The sequence below is a fragment of the Gossypium arboreum genome, chromosome 2, assembly GCF_025698485.1.
Source record: "Gossypium arboreum isolate Shixiya-1 chromosome 2, ASM2569848v2, whole genome shotgun sequence".
Taxonomy (NCBI): Eukaryota; Viridiplantae; Streptophyta; class Magnoliopsida; order Malvales; family Malvaceae; genus Gossypium; species Gossypium arboreum.
This window is the reverse complement of record NC_069071.1, coordinates 81,005,439-81,026,977: the sequence shown is the minus strand read 5'-3', so window position 1 is coordinate 81,026,977 and position 21,539 is coordinate 81,005,439. Positions and strand designations below refer to the sequence as shown.

At 36.0% G+C, this 21,539-nt stretch overlaps 1 protein-coding gene and 1 non-coding gene across 6 annotated transcripts; one reads left to right on the top strand and one right to left on the bottom strand.

Annotated features, from left to right (window-relative positions):
- Nucleotides 1-8,374: 8,374 nt before the first annotated feature.
- Nucleotides 8,375-8,480, top strand: LOC128289442 (small nucleolar RNA R71). The gene has a single exon (XR_008279090.1). It is a non-coding gene; the product is annotated as a small nucleolar RNA R71 (small nucleolar RNA).
- Nucleotides 8,481-12,506: 4,026 nt separating this feature from the next.
- On the bottom strand, nt 12,507-19,211 carry LOC108462013 (uncharacterized). 5 transcript variants are annotated; one of them, XR_008278943.1, is made up of 5 exons: nt 18,795-19,211; nt 18,283-18,665; nt 17,761-18,219; nt 17,561-17,672; nt 12,507-12,808 (listed from the first exon to the last, which is right to left on the bottom strand). XR_008278943.1 is itself a non-coding variant. In XM_053025049.1 (3 exons), the coding sequence occupies exons 1-3, from the start codon at nt 18,957-18,959 to the stop codon at nt 18,136-18,138; spliced, it is 372 nt and encodes a 123-aa protein (XP_052881009.1). In that variant the 5' UTR covers nt 18,960-19,205; the 3' UTR covers nt 17,899-18,135. The 5 variants fall into 5 exon arrangements, 1 of the variants encoding a protein (XP_052881009.1); XR_008278944.1 differs by having other exon boundaries at nt 17,572-17,672; XR_001867915.2 differs by lacking the exon at nt 12,507-12,808 and having other exon boundaries at nt 15,139-17,672.
- Between the last annotated feature and the right edge of the window lie 2,328 nt (nt 19,212-21,539).

Genomic DNA, 21,539 nt, shown 5'->3' with positions numbered 1-21,539 from the left:
GGGAGACTTTAACTAATAAACTGTACTAATTGGCTCGACCAAAAAAATCCTAGAAAAAAATCTGTAGATGGATATATGAGTCTAGTTTCAGGGAAAAATTACGAAACTGATTTTCGAGGTGTAAAACTCAAGTTATGATTTTTGAAGCGACTAGTACACAGATTGGAAGCTTGTCTGGGAAATTCTCAATAAGTGGTTTGAAGTCTGTTAACACCTCGTGTTCGACTCCGGCAACGGTCTCGGGTTCGGGGTGTTACATATTTTCTCATTTCTACCACACATTTTACAACTTTTTCAAAAAGGTCCCTTTAAGGGTTTTTCATGAAAATCACCTAGGAAAGATGTCTAACACACCTCTAACTTTCATATTCCTCCACAAACCATCAAAATACAAGTAACTCATGCATGGTTAAATTTTTAAACATGAACCCTAGCATGAAATATGGGTAGAAATGGAGAGAGTAAGCTATCGAGATTTTAAAAATACAAAAAACATTAAAAACGGGGCTTGGGGGCACTTACTATTGAGCTTGAAAAGCTTGGAAACCCTAGCTATGGAGGGCTTGAGAGTTTTGGCTGGTACAAGGGAGAAAATGGCTGATTTTTGGTTCATTTTTCCCATTTTATTTCATTAAAATGCCAAATGGCCAAAATGCCCTTAAGCCCTTTCTTTAAAATTTCATCCATGAAAGCCCATTTTTGTCCAAAAACTTAGAAATTGGGAAAATTGCTCTCCAAGACCTCCTAATTTATAATCTAAAGCAATTTCATACAAATTTCTTCTAGAATCCAAGTTTTGTAATTTATTCAATTTAGTCCCTAATTTCCAATTGGACACCTTACTCAAAGAATTTCTTCATGAAACTTTAACACATGCATATTCTCATATACTAGGCCTTATAATAATCATAAAATAAATATTTTGATGTTAGATTTGTGGTCTCGAAACCACTATTTCGACTAGGCCCTATTTCAAGATGTTACATTTCACCCCCTTAGGGACTTTCGTCCTCGAAAGTCTCACTAGTAAACAGGTTCGGATATTGGCTTCTAATGGTTTCTTCTGGCTCCCACGTAGCCTTTTCTACACCATGTCGATGCCATAAAACCTTTACTAGGGCCACATTTTTATTTCTCAATTGTTTAATCTCACGGGCAAAAATCTTAACCGGTTCCTCTCCATAGGTCATGTCCGGTCGAATTTCAATCTCTGCCAGCGAAATCACATGAGAGGGGCCTGATCGATATCGCCTTAGCATGGATACATGGAACACATCATGAATCTTTTCCAGTTCTGGTGGCAATACCAAACGATAGTCTAATGGCCCAACTTTTTCGGTGATCTCATAAGACCGATAAATCGCAGACCCAGTTTGCCTTTCTGACCAAATCTCAACATCTTTTTCCATGGAGATACTTTCAAAAATACTTTATCTCCAACTTGGAACTCAATTTCTTTTCCTTTTAGATAAATATATGATTTTTGCCTATCTGATGCTGCTTTTAAACAATCTCGTATCACTTTAACTTTTTCTTCAGTTTCCTTAATCAGATCTACTCCATGAATCTGACTTTCCTTGAGTTCTGTCCAGTACAATGGAGTTCTGCACTTCCTTCCATACAAGGCCTCATAAGTTGCCATCTTCAAACTTGTTTGAAAACTGTTGTTGTAGACAAACTCTACAAACGGCAAGTATTTTTCCCAGCTACCCTGAAATTCGAGAATGCAACATCATAACATATTCTCAAGAATCTGAATCATCCGTTCAGACTGACCATCGGTCTACCGATGAAAAGCTGTACTAAAGCTCAACTTAGTACCCAGGGCTTCTTGTAACTTCTTCCAGAATCTCAATGTGAACCTCGGGTCTCTGTCTGAAATAATCGACAGTGGGACCCTATGTAATCTCACAATCTCAGAAATATATAAGTCGACCAACTTCTCGAGAGAATAATCTATCTTTAACGCATCGGCGACCACATTTGCATTTCCCAGATGATAGTCAATGATCAGATCATAATCCTCTATTAATTCTAACCATCTCTATTGTCTCAGATTCAATTATTTTTGAGTCATCAAATACTTCAAACTCTTGTGGTCTGTGAATATACGGCAAATCTCACCATATAAATAACGCCTCCAAATTTTTAAAGCAAAGACAATGGCGGCTAGTTCTAGGTCGTGTGTCGGATAGTTCTTCTCTTGCGGCTTCAACTACCGTGAAGCATAGACTATTACTTTGCCATCTTGCATAAGTACACAACCCAATTCATTTAAGGATGCATCACTGTAGACTACAAACTCTTTTCCCGACTCAGGCAATACTAAAATAGGAGCATCAGTCAGTAGTGTCTTTAACTTCTCAAAACTTTGCTGACACTTTTTCGTCCATTCAAATTTAACGTCTTTCTGTAACAATCTCTTCATTGGAGTCGCTACCATGGAGAATCCTTTCACAAACCTTCGATAGTAACCGGCTAGGCCCAAAAAGCTTCTAACCTCAGTTACATTTTTAGGCGGCTTCCATTCGATGATAGCAGAGATCCTACTTAGATTAACTTGGATGCCTTCACCCGAAACAATGTGACCCAAAAATCTGACTTCCTGGATCCAAAACTCACTCTTGCTAAACTTAGCATATAGTTGCTTTTCCCGCAAGGTCTGCAACACAATTCTCAGGTGCTTCGCATACTCTGTCTCATCTTTGGAGTAAATCAAAATGTCTTCAATGAACACAACGACAAACTTATCCAAATATGACTGAAAGATCCTATTCATTAGATCCATAAATATGGTCGGTGTAGTCGCCTGCCCAAACGGTATGACAAGAAATTCATAATGACCATACCTCGTCCTGAGAGCTATCTTAGGTACATCCAATTCTTTAACTCGTAGCTGATAATAGCCAGACCACAAGTCTATCTTAGAGAACACGGTGGCTCCTCTCAACTGGTCAAACAAATCAGCAATCCTTGGCAAAGGATACTTATTCTTGATAGTTACGTTGTTCAGTTGGCGATAATCTATACATAACCTCATCGAGCCATCTTTCTTCTTTACAAATAGTACGGGGGCACCCTAAGGTGAAAAACTTGGCCTTGCAAAACCTTTATCCGTCAGCTCTTGCAACTGGGCTTTTAACTCTTTTAGCTCAGTTGGTCCATTCTGTACGAAGCAATAAAAATGGGAGCTGTCGCTGGTACCAGTTCAGTACCAAACTCTATCTCCCTTTTAGGAGGTAATCTGGGTAATTCATCCAGGAACACATCTAGATACTCACATACTATCGGCACAGACTCAATCTTCAACTCTATTTCTTTAGTGTTCAATACAAATGCAAGGTAGGTTTCATACCCTTTTCTCATATATCTTTGAGCAACCATTGTCGTGATTACAACCGGCAATGTACCCAATTCTCTTTAATCAACCTGTAGAATTTCACCATCCGGGCATTTCAATTTAATATACTTACTACCATAGTTTACAATTACATCATGCAAGGCTAACCAATCCATACCAAGTATTACATCGAATTCATCAAATGGTAACAACATAAGATTAGCTGGAAAACAGTGACCCTGAATCGTCAAAGGACAATCCTTACAAACCTTATCAACCAAGACTGATCTGCCTAGTGGGTTCGACACTTTAATAATAAATTTCGTAGGCTCAATGGGTATGTTCATACTACACACCAAACTCATGCAAATGTATGAATGTGTCGACCCCAAATCAATCAAGGCAATAACACATGTATTGAAAAGAGAAAAAGTACGCGTGATGACGTCAAGAGAAGAGGCTTCCTCTTGGGCACGTATCATATACGTTCTTGCTGGAGCTCGAACATCTGGTTTTGCACGTCTTTAGTTGCGATTCGACTTCCACTGGCACTTCCAGGATATCTCAGAGGTTTGCATCGTGCAATGGGAGCACTCAACTTCGGGGCTACTTCTGCTTCTTTTTCAACTCACTCAGGGCAGTCCCTGAGAAAGTGGTCAAGAGAACCACATCTGAAACATGTTCCGCTCTTCATTTGGCACTCTCCAAAGTGAAATTTGTTGCAACTCTTACACTTCAGCTTTTGATCATCTACACTCCCCATACTAGTCACCATCGGGGAGAAAGACTTTTGGCATCATCGTTTAGAGCCTCTTGCTCTACCCGAATATCCTACCAATGAAGTGAAGCGTTCTTGTTAGCTCCTTGATTTTTTTGTAGGAAACGAGAGTGTTACTGCTGGACCTCTTGCTCATAACTGGAGCCTCTCTCTTTTCTTGCTTTCTTTCATTGTTAAGCTTATTGGCCTTCTTGGCCCGATCAACCAATGCGACAAACTCCCGTATTTCAAGGATCCCAATCAACAATTTGATTTCTTCATTCAAACCCTCCTCGAAATGTTTACACATTTCTGACTCAGTTTGGACCTATTCAGTTGCGTACTGGCTTAGCCTCACGAACACTTTTTCGTATTCTGCTATAGTCTTGTTCCCTTGTTTGAGTTCCAAAAACTCTTTTTGCTTCGAGTCTAAAAACCTCTGACTAATGTATTTCTTCCTAAAATCTGCTTGGAAGAAATCCCAAGTGATATTTTCCTTTGGCACTACCGAGGATACAGTCTTCCACCGTATGCAGTATTCTTCAGGAAGGACACGGCATACTTTAAACACTCCTCGGGTGTGCACGACAATTCATCTAACACCCGTGTAGTATTCTTGAGCTAGAACTCGACTCTTTCAGCATCATCCTCGATTTTAGCTTTATATTCGTCAGCCCCATACTTTCTAAGCTTATCTACAGGGGCCTTACCAATTATTACCGGTGTCATACCTCATGGCACATCATCATCAGGTTGGTTAGGGGGTGGGGGAGGCCTTGGTATGTTGAGGCAATTCCTCAGGTAATCCCCAAACCATTCGTCCATCATATCAAAGAAGGCAGCTTGGGCCTCTTCCCGGCCTTCAGACATAAGCCTTCTACTACTACTAGATACAGCTTGTTGTACGGAAGCTGGAGCATGGCTCTCGGCTCCCTCGGACTTATCTTGCGCTTGATTGGAAGACATTTACTATATTGAAAACAATTTAAACAGTTAGGAGATGTCACGCTATCAATATTCGAATAATGGCATGTATAATATCCTCTACGGTAGTCCTAAAACTGACTAAACCGTAGCTCTTATACCACTAAACGTAACACCCTTCACCTATATCTGACACCGGGATAGGGTTCAAGGAGTTACTGGTATTTCGCATTCACAAACATGTTAAATCAGGTCGCCAAATTTTGCTCAAATTTAAAACTTTTCAAACATGTACATTTCATCCCTTACATAGGCCTTTGAGGCCTAAAACATACTTAGGGGCAGTTCGAGACAAAACCGGGAACATTCGGTAAACTTTGGGCCCGTTAGAAAAATTTATCTTGTTTTAAAAGGTCACACACCCGTGTGGCTTCGGGCACGTCCATGCCCTCAGCCCATGTGCAACATGACTTTACCCTTATCATACAATTAGAGGCACACGGCCAAGACACACGCCCGTGTGGCCTGCCCATGTACAACACTGACTTAAAATTTTAGGTGCATGGGATGCACGACCATTCCATACACCCATGGAAGTGGCCCGTCTGTCACACACGGCCTGGACCCAAACCTGTGTGTCCAACCATGTGGACCCTAATAGGCTATTTCCAAGACTTTGGTCACCCTTTTCATCACTTATACTTAATGATTACCAAATATAAAGTAAGATATGATTATATTCTTATAAATGATCTTGGCAAAACTCATTGCATGGAAACCTCATATCATTGGTTTCATACATGATAAGTTATTCCCCATCTTGTATTTATGGGTTTCCATGTCTCTTTAACACATTCAAGATTGGCTCGTTCTTGTGACTCATTGCCAATTGGAAACAAACCATCGTATGAAGTGTAAACCTGCATAGATTTGTAGGTCATAGCCCACTTCAAAATAAGCCAATTCATATGGCCATATACAAAAAGATAGGTATATCTTTACATGCCTTCATTTGGAAAATCAAATGGCACATACAACAAAATACTCAAAAGTCCTATACATGCCATTGAACATAATAGAAATGTCTTTATACTAAAGCCAGTCTATTTGATAGTGTGCTGGCTTTCCCAACTGTCTTCCAATCCTTACGAGTCCTTGAGCTCTGAAAAGTAGGGAACAGAAAGGGGTAAGCATTTACATGCTCAGTAAGCTCGAATAATCAGAAAGTAAACTTACCAAGTAATTAACATGCAACCAAATTGGGTAATAAAATCAATAAGCATGTAATGGCTTCCCTATCACATACACTCAATCAATGAATTAGTCATATAACAAAGCACCATATAATTTATCTTAGATGAGATCATCATTTAACATCTCATTTTGTACATATATCTCATATTAATCTCGTTGAGTTTCTAGGAAATCTCGATGGAGTATCCATAATCCGTCAATTCATAAGGATAATCATTTCAGGTATGCACTCCCGCGAACCTCACATCTTACGTCAGAATTACCAGTTCAGGCTAAATTCCCCGTATCGTAAACTCATAAGGTGATGTCGGGATTACCAGTCCAAGCTAAATCCCTTATAACAAAAAACACCCTTAATGAGTTCGAATCTAAATTACCAGTCCAGGCTAAATTTAGACCCCAAAACGAATTACCCATCCGGGCTAAATCCTTAATGCACATATATTCTTCGAGAGGCTCAATCATCCAAAGGAACACCCATTCGGGCTAGATCCTTTTCATAATTGAGATCAATGGATTGCCCGTCTGGGCTAAATCCTTACTGCAACACATGCAGAATCTCAATTCACATGTCAAGCATGTTTATCCATCGAATTTCCTTTTTAACCTCAACCAAGACAATTTTTCAACATATCATTATCAGAGTTGCAATCCATGTAATTTCATGCCATCAATAAATACAATCATCATGCATTCATAAATCATATAATTAGACACATTATGAGTTTACTTTAAGTTATCCGAACTTACCTGGTATTCGTTTCGGTGTCGTGTTTCAATTATTCTGAAATCTTTCGTTTTCCTCGATCGACCTCCGAAATTTGTCCCTCGAGGTCTATAACAACAAAATAAAATCATTAACACTCTACATTGTGCTTTTCAAGTCTAAATTCCACCCCCGATCTAAATGACCATTTTGCCCTTAACCTTTCACATTTTTACGATTTAGTCCCTAGGCTTGTATAATGAAACACATGCAATTTTTTTATCAAAAAAAAAGAAACACATGCAATTTTTACCTTACCCAAGCCGAACACTTCTCCCTCTTATGGCAGCCCATATTTTCCATTATTTTCTCATTTCTACCACACATTTTACAACTTTTGCAAAAAGGTCCCTTCAAGGGTTTTTCATGAAAATCCCATAGGAAAAAATGTTTAACACACATCTAACTTTCATATTCCTCTAAAAACCATCAAAATACAAATAACTCATGCATGGATAAATTTTTAAACATGAACCCTAGCATGAAATATGGGTAGAAATGGAGAGAGTAAGCTACCGGGATTTCAAAAATACAAAGAACATTAAAAACGGGGCTTGGGAGCACTTACTATTAAGCTTGAAAAGCTTGGAAACCCTAGCTATAGAGGGCTTGAGAGTTTCAGCTGGTACAAGGGAGAAAATGGTTGATTTTTGGTTCATTTTTCCCATTTTCTTTCATTAAAATGCCAAATGACCAAAATACCTTTAAGCCCTTTCTTTAAAATTTCATCACTGCAAGCCCAATTTTGTCCAAAAACTTAGAAATAGAGCAAATTACTCTCCAAGACCTTCTAATTTATAATCTAAAGCAATTTAATACAAATTGCTTCTAGAATCCAAGTTTTTCAATTTATTCAATTTAGTCCCTAATTTCCAATTGGACACCTTATTCAAAGAATTTCTTCATGAACATTTAACACATGTATATTATCATATACTAGGCCTCATAATAATCATAAAATAAATATTTTGATATTAGATTTGTGGTCTAAAAACCACTATTCCGACTAGGCCCTATTTCGAGATGATACAGGAAGAGTGGCTTGTCTCCTCCATGCATGGATGGTGTCAAAGCAGATTCAATACGGTTGAGTTTATCCATTAGTTGTTGATACTTATCATCCTCTTGAATAGCTGTGACTATAGTGGGTTTCTAGCCATATGTGAATCTGATAGTTTGTCAATGACAATAGTTCATTGCCATATTTTCTATAATTTCGTACGCATCCTCGTACATCCTATTCATAAGGGCTCCTGCTGCTGCTCTATCTAATCCAAATTTTATATTTGCATCCAACCCATTATAAAATGTATGAAATCCCATTCACTCTGGAAATCAGTGGTGCGGGTATTTTTGAATCAACATTTTGAAGTGTTCCCACACCTTATATAGGTTTTCTCCTTCCATCTGTCTAAAGTCAACAATCTCTCTTCTTAATTAGACTGCTTTACTAATTAGGAAAATTTTCTATAAGAATTTTCTAACAAGTTCATCTCAAGTCGTGATGGATATTTGACCCTACGAGTCTAACCAAGAAAAGGTGTTATCAATCAAAGAAAAGGGGAACAACCAAGACAAAAAGGGTCATCAGTGACACTGTTATACTTAAAAGTATCACAGAGTTGAAGAAACTATTTCAAATGTTAATTAGGGTCTTCTGTCCTAATGCACCTAAATTGTAGATTATTTTGGATCATTAGTATCATCGTCGATTTGATCTCAACATTATTAGCTATAATCGTCGGGCTCGTTATACTTTCCTGAACCGTAGTTAAACTTGGTAGTGCATAGTCTGATAAAGCTCTCTCATTCTGAGCCATATGCATGTTTGTAGGTAACTGTGGTGCTAGTGGATCTCTTAAGGCGTTATCGTTGTCGTCGCCGAACAATGGATTGTCACGTAGTACGTTACTTGCAGCGGTTGGTGGTTGTTTTTGCATCTGATGTTGCTATTGTCTGTAATTCCTTTGGATTATTATCTCTGGATCTGTGGCTACTACAATAGGTGTGCTCCTACTGCAAGTCATACACTAAACCCAAAAAAAGGAGGTTAGTAGCAACAAATGGAATAAAATCGTATCTATAACCTATAAATTTCTAAATTATTCTTTTAAAGTGCAAAAATTAAAATTAACCTAATGACGTTGCCTCCCCAGCGATGGCACCAACAACTTGATCGCCTCCAGATGTACTAACATCCAAAGTGTGAATACTGCAATAAAATAGAGAGTTATAAGGTGGTATCCGCAAATATACGGGTCAAATTGTAATATAGATTTTACAAAGAAGTAAGTGAGTACTCCGAGTATCGAACCCAAGGGAGGCGAGTTCTAAATCATTCTTAATCTAAACACTTAAAGATCTAATTGATACTTAAATCAGTTATAGTACTAAAGTAAAATAAGAGTTATTTTTAGGGTTTTTAAATTAATAAATTAAAATAACATAAAAGTATTAAAATTGCAAGAGATAGAGAGAAAAAAAGTGAATCAAATATGAAGACGAGCGATTATCTCGCTTCAGCAATCTTAATCAAATGTCATCTCAGGTTCTTCATCAATCAATTAGTCACTACCCTAGCAGGATCTTCCGACCTCACAATCCAGACTGGCTTGGGGTAAAGGTGTTTACGAATGGGCAATATCAATTTTGGGCTAATTCCCACCTTGATGACTTCCTCAGGTTGTTACACCTAGGGTTTGTTTCATATTCTTCCTTTCTCAAATAGTTGATCTGTTGAATAACCCTACAAAATAGTTAAAAGATCATGCTTCCACTCACTAATCCTTTATAGAAGGATTAGTTCCTCATGGTTTTCATAAACAACATACAATAGATGGAAGAATTAGTCATGGGGAATGGATTGAACTAGAGAGTTTAAGAAAAGCCTGATTGATATTGATAATAAGAGTGAATCCACAACAGTTGATCTTCTTTATAACTCAAAACTCTTGAAAGAAATAAAGAACATATAAACTAAAATTATGAAAACCTAAAGAAAGCAAGAAAACAAAACTTCAACCTAAAGAGAGAAACTAAGCTAATGGAATGTGTTCATAATGTGTGCCAAAGGACCCTATTTATAGCCTTTAGGTAACTGTCATTCTTAACCCTACGTTAGTTGACATTCTTAAGCTTTAAATTCGATTGTGCAAACCAAAACGCCCCTGCTTCATGTTTTATTCTCGTTATAAAGTTGATGTCGCGATAGACCAGGATCTGTGTTGCGATATAGCAACCAGTATGCTCCTCTACAGCCATCTTTAGGGGTATGTCGCGATACCCTCAGCCTCTGTTGCGACATTGAAAGCAGTTTCTCACTTTCTCTATTCTTTTCCCTATGTTGCGATATTGGATCTCCTATGTTGCGACATAGCGTCTAGTATTGACCCGAAATGCCTTTTAATGGTCTCCTGCACATCACAAAGTATGTTAGCTCTCCCTTAGGCCTCATTTGACCCTTAAGGTTAATAAAAGACTCAATGTGCATATTTTATTAGATGTAAGTAAAACTAAAGAAACTTAAAACATAACAAAAATGCTTATATTCAAGCTCCTTAAATGCAAAAATTAGTTTAATCTGCTACACTGAATTATGGCAAATCAATAATACTGAAAGCATAATTAAATGTGTTCATTGTACTATTTTTTTGAATGCATGATAATTCATGCCACTGATCGTATGTTTAAATCATGCCTTCTGTATTGTTTCTACTATTGATTAAGCATGTCATACTGCATTAGGGTTGGGACGATTATGTAAAGAGGAAGTACTAGCAGTTTATCTGCATTATTGGTGGTTTGTTCACAATACTAACAGCTTGTTGCAATACTAACAGTTTATCTGCATTACTGGTGGCTTTTCCACATTATTGGCAGCTTGTCTGTAACACTAGTGACTTGTCCACATTACTGGTAACTTGTCTACAACACTGGTGGCCTGTCCACATTACTGGCAGTTTCTCTGCGTTTCTGGCAACTTGTTTTCATTATTGGTAGTTTATCTACAATACTAGTGGCTTGTCCACAAACTAGTGTATTATTAGATGGATGAGTTTTGGGAAACTCTTATTATGGTGTATAGCGGAATTGGGTAGGAACCTCACTAAAAATATTGCATTGCCATGTTCATGCATACTAAATTTGTGATTTTGTACTGTTTTAAAATTCCCTATTATTGATTGGCTTGACTGTTATTTTTACTGTTTATTATTGTATATTTGAGTTACGGATCACACTGAGCTTTTTAGCTCCCCCCTTAGTTTACTGTTTTTACAGATAACCATCGAGGTTAGGACTTGTACACGGCTATCAGAGGAGCTTCTCAGATGTTTTCACTTTTTAAGTATTTTAAATTTAATTTTAATAATTGTTTTGGGCCTGTATTGATTTTTATTCAAACTATGGCATGGGACTTTAATTTTGAGATTTATTTTGAATTGCATGGCATAAATTTTTAAACCGCTTGAATTGATATTTAAATGACTATGCATAAAATTAGTTTTTAATAAGGGTCTTATTAAATCACTCTTTTTTGCTGCTATACTAAAAATAAATTTTAATAAAATTCAACTTAATTTTTAAAATGATTATTCTATACAAATCAAGTAAAGTTACTTCATTTATGAAATTAGCATGTTTTCGTGAAATAAAGACAAATATCAAATTTCACTAGTTTTAAGTATAAAGGCAAATGTTTTAAAATATGTTTGAAATTACAAAATTTTATTTGCGCCATTTTGGTGGTCAATGTAGCCTTCAGAATTCAACATAACGTTTAGGCCGGGTTAGGGAGGTTACACCTCTTCTCCCATATTGATTTGCCATGCCTTATCCTACTCGCCTTCAATGGAAAGCGCTGCCAACTCTTCTTCCATCTCTGTCGTAACACCTCCAAACCCCAATTTCACGCTTTCTGCCTGGTGAGAGAAACAACAACAAAAACCCAACAAAACTAAAATATGTCCTATTAAAAGTAGGGGTGAGCAAAATTTGATTCAATTCAAAAAACTCGATAAAAATTACAAATTTTGAATTAAATAGTTTGAGTTATTTGAGTTAATTAAGTTATTTGATAAACTCGAATAAAAATTTAAGTTTTTCGGTTTAACTTGAATATGAATTATACAATTTGAGTTATCTAAAATCCAAATAAGAAAAGGCAAAACTACATCAATTTGATAAATGTTTACATTTTCTAAAGTTAAAAGTCAAAACTATTAATTTAAAAAGCAAAACTACGTCATTTTGATATATGTTTACTCATTAAGTTAAAAAAATTTATTATATTGTTTATGTAGTTAAATAATCTTGTACTTAGTTTACTAGTTAAATAATTGGTCCATGTAAACACAACATTTAATATAAATAATAGGATTTGTTAAGTCGACTCGATTGGACTCGAAATTTTTTGACTCGAGTGGATTCGAAAAAAATCCAAATTAAGCTTTGTTGCTAAAATAGAATTCTTCAACTTGACTAACTCAAAATTATTTTACTCAATTCGATTCAATTCGACCAAATGCTCACCCCTAATTAAAAAAAAAACTAAAAAACGTGTTATTAGAAACAAACACCAAAAACATTAACATCTAAAAATATAGCTAAAAAGTCTGCCTCTTAACACGATTCTCTCTGTCTGCCTTTTGGCACGGGTTTTTATTTCTGTTTTTTTTTTCTGAATCTAGTTTCGTCAACTTTCTTTCTCAATCATAATCTGGTGAGAGCTGCTGTATCTCCAATGGAAGAGGAGCTAGTGAATCTGAACCTGTTAGATGAAGAGGAAGAAGCATTTCATAAGGAGTGGTGATGGAAAAATCGTTTCAATTTTGTCTAGTGGGACGTTGTCTAACAGATAGTGTCGTTCATTTTCCTTTATTACGTAACACTATAGCTAATCTTTAGCACCTTATTGGAGGGATATTTAAGAGAAAAAAGGTATATTTTTCAATTCTTTAATAAGGTTGACATCCATAGAGTACTTGTTGGAACACCGTGGTTCTTCAACAACCATCTACTTATACTTCAAAGACTTTCAATGAAAGAAGATCCAACGACGTTAGTGCTAAACTCTACTAAGTTTTGGATACAAGTGCATGAATTACCACCAGGGATTATGACTGAAATGATGGCACAACAGTTCGATAATTTTTGTGGTCAATTTATCGAATATGATACTTCAATACCGTCTTGGGGGCACAAGAAGTATATGCGTATTCGTATTCGATGGATGTATCTATCCCATTGAAACGCAAGAAGAAAATCTAGATTGGGAAAGATATGATTATTTATGCCCAATTAAGTATGAAAAGCTCAATTTATTTTGTTTTATTTGTGGAAGATTGGGTCATGGTGAAAGTTACTGTCCTTATCGTTTAGGAATTGAGCCTTCAAAAATCATTTTTGGCTGGGACTTGTCACTACGTGCGGTACCAAAACGACGGGCCATGGTGGTGAGCAGGTGGCTTCGTGAGGCTGATGGATCACAGTACAAAACTGTCAATTTGGAAAGCCCCAATCAAAGTATTTTATTAAATGAAGGGAAAGATATAGGGCAAATTTTGGGCGAAAATATGGGGAATCAGATGTCATATTCCAATATAAATCAATTGGGATCTAATCAACAAATCTTTCCTAACATGAAAAGTCAAAGGAGTACTTGGAGTAAAGGTGGCATGCATATTGATGGGCTGGAGTATGGGCCTATGGAATTGGTTTCAGAAAAGGAAAATGACCCTATTACTGCGTTGGAAGGAAAGAAAAGACAGCGTATAGTGGAAGGCCCACTTGTTATTGTGGGTTCTAATGTTGGTAATAGTTCTTTGATTTTATCGGCTAGCTCTGATGATCAGAGCAACCGAGTGCAATGAAAATCCTTATCTGGAACGTTCATGGTTTGGAGAGATCACGAACTGTAAAAAGGCTCAAAAACAAGTTAAGAGCCCTTAATTCCCAAATTTCGTTTCTTATGAAGACAAAATTAAGCTAAAAAAAAATAGAGATGGTCAGGTTGAAGTGTGGGTTTGAAAATGAGATTGATATTGGGGCTAGATGTTCTAAAGGTGGGCTTTCAATGGGCTAGAAAAGGAATTCATTGATCAATCTTAAAAGTTTCTCATTATTCCATATTGATGTTGAGATTCACGATAACGAAGGTGGAGATATTTGGCGATTAACGGGGTTTTATGGGAATCCGGAGGAAAAATATAAAAGGGATTCTTGGAATCTACTAACGATGCTAAACCATGATCATTCTATTCCTTGGGTTGTTTTAAGGGATTTTAATGAAATTGCCAACTCCTTTGAAAAAAAAAAAGGTCTCCTTAGATCAGCACGTCAGATGAATTTTCGGACGGTGTTAAAAGACTGCAACCTTAATGATCTAGGATTTATAGGCCGTTAGTTCACTTGGGAAAGAGGAAGGTTCACTTCTACAAATATTAGAGAGCGTTTGGATCGTGGTGTGGCTACATTGGATTGGGTGGATCTATTCTCGGGTTACCAAGTTCAACATCCGAGTCATTCATTTTCAGATCATTGCCCCATTCTACTTGACACCATGGGAGTGAGTAGGAATGATCGACATTATAATTCCATGATGTTCCAGTTTGAGGCTAAATGGTGCCTTGAAAATTCCTTTAAAGAGATGGTTAAAACCTAGTGGGAAAACGCTACTGGGAGCATACCCAATAGATTACAGAGCATGGGTCATCAAATGCAAAATTGGAGTAAAGGACGAAGTAAGGAGTTGAAGAGAAATAGGTTCGAACTAGAGGGCAAACTCATTCGTCTCTATAGTCAGGATCCTTCGGATGAGATGTTAGCTAAAATCATGGAAGTTCAGGTAGAACTTAATTTGGAGGCAGATAAGGAAGAGTTATTTTGTGAGCAACGTGCCCGAGTTAACTGGCTTAAGAAAGGTGATCGTAATACTAGTTACTTCCATAAGATTGTTGTTTGAAAAAAGTCTCGTAGGCAAATTTCTGAGTTAGAAGATGAAAATGGAGGACAAGTTACATCGTCAGAGGAGATCATAAAGGTTACTTCAGAATATTTTGAAAAACTATTTTCAGCTTATGATGTTGGACTAGATGAGCATTTATTTAATCTCGTGGAGAAAAAAGTTACTGATAGCATAAATGATACCTTGCTTAGACATTTTACGAAAGAGGATATAGCGTATGCGATTAAGATGATGGCACCTCTAAAAGCCGAAGTTGATGTGTTCCCCGCTATTTTCTTCCAAAGGTACTGGTATATTGTCGGATCAGAGATTGCTCGTTATTGCTTATCTATTCTCAACGGTCAAGCTGAAGTAGAAGAGATAAATAAAACGCACATCATTTTGATTCCCAAGGTTGATAAACCAAAAAACATGTTACGATTCATACCCATAAGCCTTTGTAACGTTGTTTGCAAAATTATCGCTAAAGTCTTGGTAATTCGTATGAGCTCTATTTTAACTGGCATATTGTTGGATCAGAGATTGCTCGTTATTGCTTATCTATTCTCAACGGTCAAGCTGAAGTAGAGGAGTTAAATAAAACGCACATCATTTTGATTCCCAAGGTTGATAAACCAAAAAACATGTTACAATTCATACCTATAAGCCTTTGTAACGTTGTTTACAAAATTATCGCTAAAGTCGTGGTAATTCGTATGAGCTCTATTTTAAGTTGCTGCATTAATGAAGCTCAGAGGGCTTTTATTCCAGGAAGACTAATATCAGATAATATGTTGATTGTTTATGAGGTCCTTCACTCTCTCAAAATGAAAAAGAGTGGTAAAAAAGGAAATTTTACACTTAAACTTGATACGAGTAAAGCCTATGATCAAGTTGAATGGAATTTTCTGGCTGGTATGATGAAGCACTTGGGTTTCCATGAGGACTGGATTGTACTCATCATGAGGTGTGTATGTTCTGTTTCCTACTCGACTACTCTTAATGGAGTCAATGGCAAATAATTTTGCCCCTCAAGAGGCTTAAAGTAAAGAGATCCTCTTAGCCCCTATCTATTTCTAATCTGCGCTGAAGGTTTCTCTACTCTGATTTAAGATGCCAAAAACAAAGGTTGGATGATGGGCGCAACTATTGGTAGGGAGAAATTTACTATTAATCATCTATTTTTTTTGCATACGATTGCATCCTTTAAGCGCTTCGTGTGAGGGGGCTAGAGTGATCCAAGATATCATTCGAAAGGGCTAGAGTGGTCCAAGATATCATTCAATAATATGAGATGGTCTCAGGACAACGAGTGAATTTCAACAAGTCCCTTATCTATTTCGAGGCTAATGTAAATTCAAATGTTAAAAGCAAAGATTATCAATTTGTTAAGAGTTCACGAGTGGCTACCAATCTTGAAAAGTACCTTGTACTGCCTATGATGGTAGGTAGAAGGAAAACATGTGCTTTTGCCAATTTTGCTAATAGATTCAAGATGATGGGCGCAACTATTGGTAGGGAGAGATTTGCTATTAATCATCTATTTTTTGCATATGATTGCATCCTTTAAGGCTATGCTTCGTGTGAGGGGGCTAGAGTGGTCCAAGATATCATTCGAGAATATGAGATAGTCTCAAGACAGCGAGTGAATTTCGATAAGTCCCTTATCTATTTCGAGGCTAATGTAATTCAAATGTGAAAACAGAGATTATCAATTTGTTAGGAGTTCATGAGTGGCTACCAATCTTGAGAAGTACCTTGGACTTCTTATGATGGTGGGTAGAAGGAAAACATAGGCTTTTGCCAATTTTGCTGATAGATTCAAGATGATGGGCGCAACTATTGGTAGGGAGAGATTTGCTATTAATCATCTATTTTTTGCATATGATTGCATCCTTTAGGGCGATGCTTCGTGTGAGGGGGCTAGAGTGGTCCAAGATATCATTCAGAGGGGCTAGAGTGGTCCAAGATATCATTCGAGAATATGAGATGGTCTCAAGACAGCGAGTGAATTTCGACAAGTCCCTTATCTATTTCGAGGCTAATGTAAATTCAAATGTAAAAGCAGAGATTATCAATTTGTTAGGCGTTCACGAGTGACTACCAATCTTGAAAAGTACCTTGGACTGCCTATGATGGTGGGTAGAAGGAAAACATGGGCTTTTGCCAATTTTGCTAATAGGTTCAAGAAAAGAGTTGAAGGGTGGAGTTTGAGATATCTGTCAATGGGGGCTAAGGAGGTTTTAAATCTGTTTTGCAACTCCGCTTTTTACCATGCAATGTTTTCTTTTTCCGAAAATGTTATGTCGTACCTTAGAAGGCCCAAGACATAATGAATAGATTCTGGTGGTCTATAGCAAAACGTCAAAGGGCATTCATTGGAGCAGTTGGGATAAATCATGCAATCCAAAATGCCCTGGTGGGTTAGGTTTTAAAAACTTGTTTTTGTTTAATAAGGCCTTATTGGCAAAACAGATTTGGCGTATATTATCTCAGCCTCGTTGTCTATTAGCCAGAGTTTTAAGAGCACGTTATTTCTCGTTTTCGGATATTCTATCTGCGAAAATTGGTTCTTACCCTTCTTTTACCTGGAGGAGTATTTGCAGCGCCCGGGAGTTGATTGTGGAAGGGATTTTGTGGCAGGTTGGCAGTGGTGATCGCATCAACATCTGGAACGATCTTTGGCTGCCTGGAAGAGAGAATAACAGAGTTACAGTCCAACAAATCAGGCCTAATTGGATGAATGTTAACCAGCTTATTGACACTGAATCTAATACCTAGAATAGGGAGTTGGTGCAAACTTTAGTTGATGATGAAACAGCAGATCGAATCTTTTCTATTCTGATTTCGGGGAGTTGCTCGGAGGATATGATGGTTTGGAAGCACGAAGGATCGGGGGAGTACACCGTTAAGAGTGGGTACAAAATCCTATCTACAGCTCATTTACAATACCATACATATATTTCCTCTATGAATGATAATTACAAAGATTTCTATAAAGCCTTATGGGCACTAAACATTCCACAAAAAATAAAAATCCATTGCTGGAGGCTGATTAACGATCTGCTGCCCCATTTTGGTAATCTGGCGCGACGGAAGTTGAGTGTGGATGTTGCTTGCCCTCTGTGTAAGGCAGATCTAGAGGATACAGCTCATTTGGTATGGTCTTGTGATACTCTACAGCGTGTTTGGGCTTCATTACAAGTAAAGGTTCCACCACTAGAAGCTTCGTTGTGCTGTAAGAGGCGTTTTGTTAGAATGTTTTCTGCAACAGATGAGCAACAGAGACGAATCATTACCTTGTCAGGTTGGGGGATTTGGCACCGCAGAAATAAGCTAATCCATGAATGGGGTCAAATTTTCCATGTAAGAATTTTTAGGGTTTATTCGAGGGTATGAACTAGAGATCTGCCTAAACCAAGAGAATCTCCGTCCTCCCGTTAAAATTATGGTGAAGGATCTGTGGAGACCTCCAGATGATGGAGTTATCAAGTTAAACTTTGATGTATCTTTCCAAAAAGATGTCAAAATCGCTACAACTGCAGTTATAGCCAGAGATTCTACAGGAGATATCGTAGGGGCAGAAACCTATCTGGTCGAGGATGTTGCTGATGCATTTGTAGCTGAGGCACGGGCTTGTGAAAGAGCACTTATTTATGCGGCTGAGAGGGGCTTTCGGAGGCTACAATTGGAAGGTGACTCATTGTCAGTTATCAAGAGTATTAAGAAGGAAGGGAAAAACAAATCGATCCTTAGGCCGATTACTCAACATATTTGTAAAATGGGGTTGAGTTTTGATGAGGTAACTTACCTTTTTGTGCCCAAATCGATGAACGGAGCGGCTCATACTCTCGCGCTGGAAGGCCGGAGAAAGCATTTTTGCGGAGGGTGGGGTACTGGTGTGCCTGCATCGGTGAAGAAGTTTGTGATGGCAGATAGGTTGGCCTGGTTCTAGCGTCTCTAAGGTTTTCCCCATTTTTTCTTTGATTTTGGAGAAGGTTCATTGAATCTCCAAAGCCGGCGTCAAAGCATTTGCTCTCTCCTTCTTTTGGTTCTGATTTTCTTTCAGTTTCTTGGAGAGAGGTTTGGCTGATATTTGTTTCAAAAGAGGCATGGTTCAAGACGTTTGCTTTTCTACTTTCTTTTGTTTGGTAGTTTCTTGAAGTTCATTTAATTTTCTGTTTGCTAGCTGTTTTCCTTTATCTGTTAGGTGTCTTTTCATGTGACTTTTTGTAGCTTTTCAACCGTTTGGTGTCTTGAGCCTTGCACTAATAATATCAATCAGTTTATTTTCAGAAATATAGCAAAAAAAATTTGAGCACTATGTGAATATATAAAATAATATATGTACATTAATAAATTAATGTATAGAGAAATATATCAAAATTTATATAAAACCAGAATTTTACTTTTAAAAATATAGAAAAAATTGAGCATCATGTGAATATATAAAATAATATATATTTATAAATTTAAATTAATAAATTTACAGTACTATAAATAAATAAATAAAAATCACAAAACAAATACAAAATTTTCAATTTTTTTTTTTCTCTTCCCACTTTTTTCCATCTTTACTTTCAATGTTTCCTTCTATTCCGAAACCTTAAAATAGAAAAGGAACATCTACAAACAACAGTTCTGTCCGTGCTTCTTACCTTTTATAAAAATTAATAATTTTACAGTAATATATACATAAAATTCACAAAAACAAATACTAAATTTCCATATTCAATACTATAGCGCTACACATGTATCTTACTTTTATATAAACTAGATTTTATGCTCAAATTTAATTTTAATCATATTCAATAGTAAATATTTGTATGTTTTATATAAATAAATTTAGATTTAAAATTTAATAATTATAAAAATCTTTACTCGAGATTCAACAAAAGTACGATATGAAAGAGTTTAAAATTATGACATAAAAGTAATATGAAATTAAATGAATGTATAATTGGTCCGACCCTTTAAACGAGTGTAAATCCATTGGAATAAATAATTTCAATAAAATAGGCAAATTTGCGAATGATTATATGAAATTATTTATTAAAAATATTTTATAAAAAATAATTATTCTATGCACAACAAATAAAATAAAAGAAATTCGGATGCAAGTGTAGAATATTGTCGTATGTCCTTATATATGACAACATCCTACATCCTTATATGTAATTTTTCATTACACAGAAAGTTTACAAAATAATTATAAAAAACTTATTTAAATGTAAATCATTTAAATATTCTAAAAATTTTAATATGTATCCAAAATTGACTTACGAGCGGGCAAACAAACCCAAATCTATTTAAACGTATATAATTGTTAAAAAAAATCTTACTTGTAGGGGTGAGTGTTCGATCGAATCGAATGAAAAAATTTCGAGTTAATCGAGTTGACGAATCATATTTTATCATCCTAATTTAATTTGAAATTTTCTCGAATCGAGTCGAGTGAGATGGAATTCGAATCAAATCGAATCGAATATATTTGTTCGAGTTGAATTTTATAAAACAATTTTGATTCCTTGCAACCATCGTCACCTATCGTAATAAAATTTGTCCACCTTAATCAAAATTTTCTTTAACTTTCATCACCTCATAATTTATTTATTAATCTTTTATATAAGGGTTAGCTTCTTTATTTGCTTAGTTATTTCAATTATCTTGATTCTTGTTACTATATATTTTGGAATTAAAAATATATTAAATGTAAAAATGTGATTTTTAATAAAAGTTATTTTAAAGATAAAATGTAAAATTGATACCAATATAAAATTTTAACATGAATATTTAATGGCATAATTAATAATTCAATTTTAATATAAATATTCAATATGATTAAACATTTTAATAACATAAATAATCTAAAATGTGAAATTTAATTTAATAATATAAATAGTAGATATAAATAAAATTATTACTATTTATGTTTAGTGATTTTTTAATAATTTTAATTTTTATTTGAGAGTAAAGGGTGAGAGATAAAAGTTTAAGGGAAAAAAAGTTTTGAGGAATAGAAGTTTGAGGGAGAGTAAAATTTTGGAGGGAAAATATTAAAAAAATTTGGGGTGATGGATTTGGGGTAGATGGGAGGTGGGATGGGAAGGAAGTAAAAAGTTTAGGGGGAAAGTGGGAGGGAGTAAAAATTTTAGGGGAAAATAAAAAGTTTTGAGAGTTTTTTGGAGTAAAATTTAAAAAAAAAAAAGTAAATGGCAGAGTAAAATTTTGGTGGGAAATGGATTTTGGGTAGATTGGGGGGTTGGGATGGAAGGAGAGTAAAAGTTTTGGGGGGAAAGTGGAAAGGAGTAAAAGTTTTGAGGGAAAAGTAAAAAGGTTTGGGAGTTTGGGGTAAAAATGTAAAATATTATAGTTTGATATTCGAATTATTCGAATTATTCGAATTATTCGAGTTATTTGAATTCGAAAACTCAACTCGATTCGAAATCGAAATACGAAAAAAAAATTCGAGTTGACTCGAATAACTCGATTAACTCGAATAACTCGATTCGTTTAACTTAAAATTCAAATTTTTTTCAATTTTTTCGAGTCAAAT

What these genes read in the sequence shown, in the direction of transcription:
- LOC108462013 (XM_053025049.1), bottom strand. Translation starts at nt 18,959, where the DNA reads ATGGGGAAAACCTTAGAGACGCTAGAACCAGGCCAACCTATCTGCCAT. An exon ending in ATCGATTTGGGCACAAAAAG is followed by an intron (nt 18,666 to 18,794) that starts GTAAGTTACCTC and finishes TTCCAATTGTAG; the next exon opens with CCTCCGAAAGCCCCTCTCAG. An exon ending in CAACATCCTCGACCAGATAG is followed by an intron (nt 18,249 to 18,571) that starts GTTTCTGCCCCT and finishes CATCTGTTGCAG; the next exon opens with AAAACATTCTAACAAAACGC.